The sequence below is a fragment of the Lemur catta genome, chromosome 20, assembly GCF_020740605.2.
Source record: "Lemur catta isolate mLemCat1 chromosome 20, mLemCat1.pri, whole genome shotgun sequence".
Classification (NCBI taxonomy): Eukaryota; Metazoa; Chordata; class Mammalia; order Primates; family Lemuridae; genus Lemur; species Lemur catta.
This window is the reverse complement of record NC_059147.1, coordinates 19931688-19943127: the sequence shown is the minus strand read 5'-3', so window position 1 is coordinate 19943127 and position 11440 is coordinate 19931688. Positions and strand designations below refer to the sequence as shown.

The window sequence follows — 11440 nt, the reverse complement described above, 5'->3', positions numbered from 1 at the left end:
TAGGAGATACACACGGAAGCACTTGAGGGTAAAGGGTCATGACAGTTGCAACTTACCCTCAAATGCTTCAGTAATAATAAATAATACAGATTTTATCTACATATAATTTACGTTTTATATCTGAGAGAAAGAATGTGAAAAATGTTAACTGGTGAATCAAAATGAAGGGTATGTAAACGTTCAGTGTACTATTCTTGCAACTGTCTGTATTTGAAATATTTTTAGAATAAAAACATAAATAAAAATAAAGATCAAATGAAACACTTAAGTTCCCCAGAAGCCCACTGAGGATGCAGGCGGCAGAGGCCTAAGAGGACCTCCCGCATCTGGAGAGAGCCTCTCGCCCTCCAGAAAGTGCTCAGGTTTAAATCCAGATTCCAAATGGCTTTATTTTTTCCGTGACTTTTTTCCCGTAGATATCCAATGTCCTTGCAGTATTGAAGGATCCCAGGATTTGAACCTAGAAAGCATCACAGACATAGTCTACGGTCTGACCGAGGGACTGAAGGCGGCCTTCTATTGATTCTGGTGACCCCACGATTGCCTTTTACAGTGAGGCCAGGCCATGGTTCGGGGCACATGGCTTGGGACAGAGTCTCTCCTCTCACAGTCCAGCCACAAAGGCTCGCCTGAGTTTGTAGGAAGGTTCCAGATCAGGCTTCCCGACAGACAACATCCTCACCTCCGATGATCTGCTCCAATGGCATCTGTGACTCTGCCAAAACCCTGCTCTCTGGAAAAGGAGGAAAATAAAGCAATTTCAGCGAACAGTAAAGGGCGGGCCCTGCTCTTACAGGACGCCCACGTTCACCGCTGAACGCACCATCCCACCCAGGCACACGGCATGCCCTCGACACGGAGATATTTCTGCGCAGCTCTTCCAAGCAGGAGGAGAATCGATTTTAAGTACAGACAGCTCCCTGACACTGAGCAAATGTTACTTAATTAGAGGGAACGCTGCCAGGAGTCCCCAAGCTCCTCTTCCTCAGAGAAATGGACAACTCTGCCTTGGAAACACCACTGCTGTGGGGTCAATCCCGAGTCCCCTTGGCACTGTTTGTCCTCCATCAGAGGAGTAGTAGCACAGAGTAATGTTCCCCAAGTTCAGAGTGTACCCCTCGAAGGCTTTCTGAGTGAGCAATAGATGAATAGCATCCCGATGACTGGAGCGGTTGGAATTAACATCTCCTGATGAACCCCTGTTTCAGCCACACGCGGCCCCACTCACTTCAAAAGGGCCTCCAGCTCCCGCTTGACTCTGCCGACCACGGGCGGCCCCTGGTAGGTGAGCGCCGTGTACAGCTGCACCAGGGAGGCCCCCGCCCGGATCTTCTCCAGCGCGTCCTGCCCGCTGCTGACCCCGCCGACTCCAATTATGGGAACTCTGCCTGCAGAGAAGGACATGGCTACATGGTCAGGTGGGCGCAAGAACCAGGACCTCGGTTTGGCTTCAGCCCAACAGCCCCCCCGCCAAGCACAGCAGGTTAGGGAACAATGATTCCCATCACAACCCAGGAACCCAGGCCGCACACAGGCCTGAAGACACGGAGTCCTTGCCTTGGGTGAGTGCGTACATCTCCCGAATGGTTTGAGTTGATAAATCCCGGAGGGGCTTCCCGCTCAGCCCTCCCATTTCAGAGCACAGGGTACCCTGGAGGCTGGCGGGGCGGCTCACTGTGGTGTTCGTGACAATCAATCCGTCAACGCCCAACTGCAGTGTGAGACAGAGAAAAGCCCTTGAGTTGTGGCACTGAAGGACTCAGAGAAGCTTCTCTGGAGGTCTGAGACAGCAGCTGGGCCAGGTGCTCACACCTACGGCTCCCAGAGGCAAGAGCTGCCGCAGACCTCACTATCCTTTCCTTGAACAAGTGTCTGAATGAGCCACAATGTGACAATAGCAGCCATCACATACTGACCACCCATAACGTTCCACTAGGACAGAGTTTAATCCTTGGAACAACCCACTTTATAGGGTCTTGCCCGTGGCACACGCCTGTAGTCCCAGCTACTCAGGAGGCTGAGGCAGGAGGATCACTTCAGCCCAGGAGTTTGAGGTTGCTGTGAGCTATGATGATGCCACTGCACTCCAGCCCAGGCAGCAGAGCAAGACTCTGTCTCAATAAATAAATAAATAATACAGTGTCTTGTCTGAGGCCCCAGTTTGGAAGTGGTGGAACCAAGATTTTTACCTACGACTGCTGAGCTCAGTCTGTGTTCCTGCCACTGTCCTGGCCATAGAGACCTGGTATTCAGAAAGGCTGCAGAGAATGAGATGGAGAATACTCGGGTCCCAACTGAGATTGGCCAAGGATACAAGCATAAGCATTAAAGCCCTTGCTGGATGAAGATGACGAAAGAGAGGAGGGAAGATGCATGAGAAAAAGGCTCATTCAGACATTTATTCAAACATTCACTTTTTACTACAGGATGAATGACACTGTGAGAGATACTAACCCAGCCTTCAGTATCACAGAGAGGAAATCACACAGGCTGCTGTTCTGGGCTATCCCAGCTGGCCAGATGGCCTCATCAGACAATGAGAGGTGCCGCCCGCCCCACCCCCCCCCACCCCCCCCCACCCCCCCCCCCCCCCGGCCCAGGCCCCGACTCTAACCTCTCTCACCACGCTAGCAATGTCCTCCTTGTCCTGGGCCGTGAGGTCAGGGGCAATCTTCACCAGCACTGCTGGCTTCCGTGCTCCCTGCAAGGCCTCCCTCTCCTGCAGCACCTGGGGTGACAAATGGGCAGAGATGGGGACCCCCAGACCACGGCCCGACAGTGCGACTGGGACCTACGGCTGCAGGTCAGTGGGTTTTCACATGTTATCAAACTTAAGCATGAGCAATTTTTCCATTTTAGGAAACCCAGCCCTCAGTTACATGAGGGACCCCATCAAGATGGATTTGATTCAATTCTTTTGAACCAAAGAAAACCCACTGGCATTGGCTAATAATATCTTAAGGGTCTTTTAGACTTTAGTTCCCAAAAGATAACCAAGAAATACTGCACCAAGTACTAGATGGTGGAAAGTCATTCCATTCGCTCCTGTGCTAGGTGCTAGGGACAGAGTGACAAATGAGAGAGACATGGTCCCTGCTGTCATGGGCCTTATGGTTTAACAGCAGGGACAGACAACTGAATAATTAATAACTAGTGCACATGATCAGTGTTGTGGTAGAAAGTCACAGGGTGCTTCAGGAGGGTGTGGTGCGGTGGCCTGACTGGTCCAGGTGTCAGGGACAGCTTATGGAGGGTGACGCTGAAGCTTGGCCCTGGAGAATGAAAGGGAGTGGGTGGATGGGCGAGGAGGTGTAACTGCCCACCTTGGTCAGCAGGCAGCGCAGCTCGGCCTTTCCCTGAAGGCCCCGCAGCCCGGCCGTGTTGGGGCTGGACACGTTCACCACCAGGTAGTCGGCCAGGGGGCCCAGCACCCGGACGCCCTCCACGTAGTCCGTGGCCGCATCCACCGAAGTCTTGTTCTTCCCCAGGTTTATTCCCAGTGGCAGCCCATCTGCAAATATCACTCACTGGTCAGGATTTTGACCCCAACACCACTTCCTGGGCAACATTCGGAGGCCATCCTTGACCAGACAGCCTGCGAATGGCCTTGTAGGTCCCCCGCTCCGAGCCCAAGCTTCCCTGCTCCCTTTGCCTGCTCCCCAAAGAACACCGCAGTCTCCATATAGCAATTCTGGGCAACTCCAAGGATGTTCCATGGCATTTTGCCTTTTTTATTTTTAAAACTGTAATGGAAAATGGAGAAATTAGGAGTGCAAATACTAGTGATCCAAAGGTAGGCCCCATAAATTTAGTAAAACTCAGAGTAGACAGAAATCAGTATATGTGGGGCGACTTTAATCTCAAGGGATGTTCCAACAAGCAATGTGTAATTGTGAAGAAGAAACAAAATTAAAGAATATGTATAAAATACTGGAAAAAATTTAATTATCATGCCTAAAATGCAGGGGTATAATTGTTTTATAATATTGGTTCTGAGAAAAGGAATTTCCCCTTACAACTGGGGTGACCGTACATCTCAGCACTCTCAGGAGAGCCCTGACTACTCCTGTAGCCTGGGCGTAATTATTACTCCCTACCGCCTTTCACTCTCCAAAGTGTCTCAATTTGCACGTAAGTAATATGGTCACCTTGCTTAAAAATCCCTAGGACTATCACTTGACTTGCATTTTCGATCTCCAGGAAAATGCATTTTCAGAAATAACGCCGTGTGTGAAAGGCATTGTCTGTACTTGACTTCTCCTAAGAGACTCTCCTAGGAGACTCTCCTATCTGCAAAAGTCAGTGGTACATCAATGGTCTGGGCTGCTTTTTCCATCTGATGATTGGGAAAAGACCTAGAACACCAAGTTAGCTCACAAAACATGTGTCAGGCCAGGGAGGATCGAAGAATAATATCTAGTACTGCTAATCACCTTCCCACGCTCCAGATCACACTTTCTTATCACCAGCTTGAAAGTAAAGGAGATTTGTGTGGCTAACCTGGGAGGCGGCCGAGGGAAAGGATTAGAACCCAAGCAGACAAAAGTTAGAACACAAGGTCTCCAAGCTTCCCAAGTTTAGCAACCATCAAGCCAAGATCATTTGTAAGCTTGAATTCTTTTCCACATAGGTAAATTGGCTTGAAAGAGAATATCACTTTTGTGTAGCTAATGAATCTTTCATTAGTAGTCATCTGCCCAAACTGACAAGATTTTGGAGTTAGAAATTGCTGGGTAGCTCTGTCCCCAGAGGGCACCACAGCTTTGTCAACTCATGTCCCTTGGCATGGTGCTAGCAAGAAGCTGTTTTCAAGGCTCCCAGCTGCTGGCGGGTACGTCTGTGCAGAGCACTGCCATAGGCTTTACACTGCAGTGAGCGTCAGGGCCAGCCTGAGAGTAGGGGCCGGGGGCACAGAGCACTGCGGACTATTAGAAGAAGAAAAGGAAGGTGAGCAGGAAGGAGAGCATCCCAAACAGTGACACCCTACCGTGACCTTCCCAGTTCCCCGAGTGGGCAGGTCTACAGTATAACAAAGGCAGCTGTTCCCAAACAAGGCCGTTGCTACTCTCCAAATCTGGCATTGCTTAATGCCCCAGACCTTTCTGCCTCACTTCCTGAAATGAATCTGACATCCATGGGTTTCCTCGTCATGCCACCAGGACATCTAATGAGACTTCAACCACACGGAAGGAGTTTCAGACGGACCCAGAGAAGAAAATGATCCCTACTGAGCCACAGCCCTGCATGATCCCAGAGGGCACCTGGGGACGTATGTCAGGACACCACAGGGCTACGAGCACTAAGTGCGTCCTGAGAGCCAGCAAAGCAGACAGCCACGGAGAGTAAGCATCTGCATTTCCAAAGGCAGCCTTCGAACATGCTTCTTGTTTCCAAAGTAAGTCATGGGGAATATTTTCCCAAATGCTAATATTAGTTATCCCTGAGTGGGGAGAGGTTTGAGTTACTTTTTCTTCTTTATGCTTCTCTGTATTTACTAACTCTTCTACAACTAATACATATTATTTACACAATGAACAAAAGGACAACAGAATGGAACATAGGAAGATGTCCTGTTCACACCCTAACCACCCATGAGATCATAGTTGAGCCACTTTGCTTTGCTTACTTCCAGCCTTCCCTAGTTATGATACAACACAGGTTACATAATGAGACAGAAACACAGTGAGTCTTTGCTAAATCGTGAAACTGAGTTAAAATCTTGGAGGCTGGGGCAGAACCAGGAAAATTCCCCTAGGAGAGGAGCCCTGAGTTCCTTAGTGCCTTTTTCTATTGCTCAACCATGTTCATTTCACTGGGAGTGTTGCCAGCGTTTCTCCCACGGTTCCTCCTAATAAATGCAAAGAGCCCCACGGATGCAACTCCATTTTACCTTCCGTGAGCCTGGCCTGCTTCTGCTGTCTGGCCCGTAACCTGTGTTCCACCGCTGACAGCCCCTGACTGTTAAATCCGTATCTGCAGCACACAAGCAGACGGGGAGGGCAAGGTTAGAAGGCAAAGGATGTGGGGAGAGAGCTCCGAGGCCATTTCCACTGTATACTTAGGACTTTTAAAAACAGAAACAAAAAACAGTCAGAGTCAGTTCTTAAACTGCCTGGGACTCCTAGAGAACTTGCCAGAACACCATCTAATACAAAGGGAAAGATTAAAAGTCACAAACAAGCTGGTCAGCCAACTAGCATTGGCAACAGCCCAGGCTCGTCCGCAGTAGCTGCCCCAGACCTGGTGGATCCTACATCCGCTCCTTACCCATCCACTGGTCCCCCCAGCCCTCACCACTCTCTGATAGCCGAAGCTTTCCATCTCTTGCCGGGGCTCCACCAGCATCCTGCTGGGGCCCATGCTGCTCCACTTCCCTGTGCTCTCTCCCTACGAAATCGTCCCTCTTCCCGGCCCAGATCTAAGGCTCCCCTCCTCCTGCACAGAGCTCCCGGCTGCAGCGGATCCCTCAGCCCCTTGGCATTCACAGAGGGTTTCGTACCTGTCCTCCTCCTGGCCCAGGATATGTATGTATAAATGTGTACATTTAAGTTCCCATCCCGGTTATAATCTTGAGGGCAAGGGACATGTCCTACCTCTCTATCACCCTGTCACTAGACACCCCCGCAGGCAGAGGCATTGTCTTGCTTTTTTTTTTTTTTTTTTTTTGAGACAGAGTCTCACTTTGTTGCCCAGGCTAGAGTGAGTGCCCTGGCATCAGCCTAGCTCACAGCAACCTCAGACTCCTGGGCTTAAGCGATCCTACTGCCTCAGCCTCCCGAGTAGCTGGGACTACAGGCATGCACCACCGTGCCCGGCTAATTTTTTCTATATATATTTTTAGTTGTCCAGATAATTTTTATTTCTATTTTTAGTAGAGACGGGGTCTCGCTCAGGCTGGTCTCGAACTCCTGACCTTGAGTGATCCACCCGCCTCGGCCTCCCAGAGGGCTGGGATTACAGGCGTGAGCCACCGCGCCCGGCCTGTCTTGCTTTTTAATCCCTGTATCCCCAGCCCCACTGTGGGTGGCTGACCTAGGGGCCATTCCCCTTCTCTGCCTCCAGTGGAACCCACCTCCCCTGATACCGGGGAAGATGCTAATGACTCCTTCCAGCCTTGCTGGCAACTGAAACATGAGTGTGTGACCAGGTGTGTGCCCAGCCCTTTTTACTATCTTAATGTCACCAAAATATTTTGAATTACATATGGGGCTTGCAGAGTTGAGTGAGGGCATTGGAGAAACAGGTGGACGAAGTACAAACTCTGAAGTCCAATAAGCCTGAGCCACACCCAAGCTCTCCTGCTTTTTAGCTCCATGACTGCAGCTAAGTTATTTAGTTCTCTGAGCCTCGACATATACACCTGTTCAACAGAAATAGTGAAACCTGCTTTCCAGGGCTGGTGTGAGGACAGATGCCTGGCACACTGTAGATGCTCAACAGGGTTCCTGAACATTCCAAGTGTCAGAACAATGTCCATGTCCTATGAGAGAAAAAACTGAGAGCCCCGCTAGAAAGAGGCCTCCTCTGTCAACTCTGGGTCTCCCACCTACCTGTTAATGACGGCTTGGTCCTCGGGGAGGCGGAAGAGTCTGGGTCTGGGGTTTCCTTCCTGAGGTTTTGGAGTCACACTTCCAATCTCAACAAATCCAAAGCCCATCTTATAAAGCCCATCCACAGCTTCCCCATGTTTGTCAAATCCTGCCGCAATTCCTACTGGATTTCGGAATTTATGGCCCAGAACTCTCACTTCCTGGGAAGAAGACGACAAAAGTCAGAAAGTACATAAAGCTATCCCAGTGTTTCTCAAAGTGTGGTCCCTGGCTCACATCAGAAACACCTGGGAGGCTTGTTAAACATGGGATTGCTGGGCGCCCCCCAAGGCAGGGGAGGGAGTGCTGAGAGAACCTATTTTTAACAGAGCTCTCCAGGTGATTCTGATGCCTGCTAGAGCTGGAAAACCATGAGGCTCTATTATCAACAAGCCTGGGGAGAAAAACAGTGTTTCTATCATGGCATGAACAGGCGACAGGCACTGTCATTTCCAACTATGGTTACGATTTGTACCTTCTCTGTCTACTGTCCTGGGTGGGAAAGAGTAGCTGACTGGTGTCAGGCCCTTGACAGTGCTGCTCTGAAACCAGGAGCGTCAAACAACAAAACCCTTTAATCGGGTTAATAAAAGTCAGCTTCAGCTGTGCCTTTCCTCAACCAGGCTCATAAAAAGCCCCAGCAACATCACACAGACTCTCGTGGGACCCAGAGGGAGGAGCTGCTCTGCTGGGCAGAACGGGTTGCTGGGCTCCGGCAATCTTTAAGAGGACCAGCAAAAGATGCCCAAGGTGAGCACCATCTGATTGTGGAAGCAGGAGGTAAGAAAGATGCTCCAAGCGTAGTTGTGAAGCTCAAATGAGACCACTGTCTAACATAAGTCCTGTAAGTAATATATAATACTTCTTGTTATTTAATTTTATAATATGTTACATATAACAAATACTGCTCAGATTGAACTCTAAATCCCACTGCTAACTTGAGGCTCTGGTTTTAAAAAGGATCAGTCCCAGCTGAGAAACATTACTCCCAGCTTCACCCTTGCATTTAATGCATAAGGTGTTCCAAGAGTACCTACCAGCATGTCAGAGTCCTTAAATGAGGTTCGAGGAAGGAGTCCCAGGGAGGTAAACTGAACAGCCAATCTGTGGGCTGATTCTGGGTCCAGCAGCCTCTGCAGAGCTGGCATCAAGTGTTCAGCGTAGAAATGCTCATCTCCAGTGGCTGTCAGGTAGGAAGCAAAGAGAAGTCCTCCACCCCCCAGGATGACCAAAGCATCCTGGGCCCGTTTCTGGCGGCGGGAAAAAAAAGCCTGTTAGGGCCCCTTCTCTCACTGGGCCAAGCTGCACCTTCTGCTGACACTAGCCTCTGCAGTCAGGAGCTGTATCTACACTTCTACTTACACACACTCCTCTGGCCTTGAAGACTTTGCTGAGGATGCCAGAGCAGCCTACCCCCTAGGGGCATGCATTTTTTTTTTTTCTGGTTAGCCTGATGGGGCAATGCTAATAGACTTCTGTGGGCAGGAATCAGTAAAGGCAGACATCCTTCTTTGCTTGAGACTATCTGACACATGAATTGTTGCACATTCTGTATGACTCTTGAACATCCTGACATATGTGTGGGTAAAAAAAATTATCTGTTCATGTTATCTGAGCCTTGAGCCAAACTATATTTCACTACATAAACACAAACTATCCACATGGTTTTCATATACGGTACAATTACTATCACATGTTGAAATGTTATTATAAGTGACTTTAATTTCTCCTTTATATCTCAGAACATTATGTTGGCTTTCAGAAATAATACATAGATATTACACATTTCTTTTCTGCATGATGGGGGGTTTACAAAGTACAAAAAACAAGCTCCAAGTCTTACTGAATTGAGAACCACTATCCTACCTCACAAGTGGTTCACAATGCTTTTCTCTAATGCTGCCAGATGCTAAATCACTCATTCATTAGTTCAATCTTTCATCACATACTGATTGTGCACTCAAAGGTGGACAAAACAGATCTAGTCCCTGCCCCTATGGAGGGTGCAGTCTCTTTAAGAGACAGACAGAGGCCGGGCGCTGAGGCTCACGCCTGTAATCCTAGCACTCTGGGAGGCCGAGGCGGGTGGATCGCTCGAGGTCAGTAGTTCGAGACCAGCCTGAGCAAGAGTGAGACCCCCGTCTCTACTAAAAATAGAAATAAATTATCTGGCCAACTAAAAATATATATAGAAAAAATTAGCCGGGCATGGTGGCACATGCCTGTAGTCCCAGCTACTCGGGAGGCTGAGGCAGTAGGATCGCTTAAGCCCAGGAGTTTGAGGTTGCTGTGAGCTAGGCTGATGCCACGGCACTCACTCTAGTCCGGGCAACAGAGCGAGACTCTGTCTCAAAAAAAAAAAAAAGACAGACAGAAATCAATGATCACGCAAATATGTTGCTAAGAAGGAAAAGAAGTATAAGGTTATGGAAGGACCCAACCTAATCTGAGAGAAGAAAAAGCTTCTTTGATGAAATGATGTAAAGCTTTTATAAAGGACTTTATAAAATCCTTTATTCAAAGGATAAATAGGAGTTAACTAGGAGGCAGTAGGGGGAGGAAAAGGTGTAAAGGCTCCCTGGGCGACAGAACAGAATGAGAAGCAGAGAACGTCTGTTTGGAACTGAGGACTGAGAAAGCAAGAATTAAGATGAGGCAGGAGAAATAGGCGAAAGTTTTGGCCAGAATAAAGACTTAGGTTTTGTTCCCTAAACCAAGAAGTGACATAGTAAGATTTACTTTTAAGGATCCCTCAAAAGCTAATGGAAGGTAGATCAAGTATTCATTGTCACCCTGGAGTCTTCCTGGAGACTGTAGGAACACCCCTCATGTCAGTCAACAATATTTGAGCACTTAACTACATTCCAGAACGTGGAGATTAAACTAAGAACTCCTCGCATTGAGCCCCCGCCCTAACAAAACTTTATCTAGAAGGATTGGGACCATGTCTTAGTCTAGTTTCCTTCCGCGTTGGCTCCTGCACACCAATGCTAGGCGGTCGTGTTCACTAAGCGCCCTGTGCCAGGCCCGCAGGCACTGACACGTCAGCATCTGCCCGACCCCCGTGGGCTGTCCGCACACGCCTGGACGGGTACACGCGTAAGTACACGGGCATCTGCAGGTGCCTCCAGAGACACAGAAAGCTCCCAAAGGGGCCCACGCTCTGGGAGCCACCTCCTGTACCCATCTCACTCCAGTCCCCCCGCCCCCATCGGCGCTGCAAGCCTCACTTGCGGTACTCACTTTCAGCTGTCTCCACGCCATGCTCCTTCCCGCCACTGGGCCCACCCCTGCCTCGCTTCCATTGTAGGAGATGGAGGAGCCCCGCCCCTATCTCCGCGCCTGGAGTCGCCAACCCACCAATCGCCGGGCAGAAGGGTAGGGCGAGCGCCTCGGTGGCGGGGAAGGCCCCGCTCCACCCCGAAGTCCTGATTGGACGCTCGCGCGCGTGCGCAGTCGCGGCAGTCGGTCCTCTTCCGCCCGCCTACCGGCGCGGGGCTTTAACTGTTGCTGCGTAGCGTAGTTTGCTGCCGCGGAGCTTCTCTGCGGACCCGCACCTTCGAATCAGAGAATCCCTCAGGAGCCGAGGCTCCAGGAGGAAGGAAAACCTTACTAGAAGCCCATGAAGTGACGAGTGCCCTCCTCCGAGGGTACTGGGCAGCTGTTGGGTACAAGATGGTTTCTTCTACTTTTGTCCTTCAGGGAGGTGACCGGTTTCCCCATCCTGAGCCCAGCAGAAGGGAAGAATGGCATCTCTGGCGGCCTGCCCACATGGCTGCCTTACATCTGCTGGCTCCTCCTAGGGGTCACTAGCCTGGCTTCTGCCTTTTTTACGGCACTTTATAGCTTAG

At 49.8% G+C, this 11440-nt stretch overlaps 1 protein-coding gene across 2 annotated transcripts; it reads right to left on the bottom strand.

Moving 5' to 3' along the window:
* Positions 1-369: 369 nt before the first annotated feature.
* Positions 370-11025, bottom strand: DHODH (dihydroorotate dehydrogenase (quinone)). 2 transcript variants are annotated; one of them, XM_045533175.1, is made up of 9 exons: positions 10833-11025; positions 8627-8839; positions 7551-7750; positions 5891-5973; positions 3324-3511; positions 2615-2728; positions 1558-1711; positions 1229-1388; positions 370-733 (listed from the first exon to the last, which is right to left on the bottom strand). In XM_045533175.1, exons 1-9 carry the CDS (start codon positions 10851-10853, stop codon positions 679-681), a joined length of 1188 nt encoding a protein of 395 aa, XP_045389131.1. In that variant the 5' UTR covers positions 10854-11025; the 3' UTR covers positions 370-678. The 2 variants fall into 2 exon arrangements, with proteins under 2 accessions (XP_045389131.1, XP_045389132.1); XM_045533176.1 differs by having other exon boundaries at positions 2624-2728; positions 10833-10913.
* Positions 11026-11440: the final 415 nt, after the last annotated feature.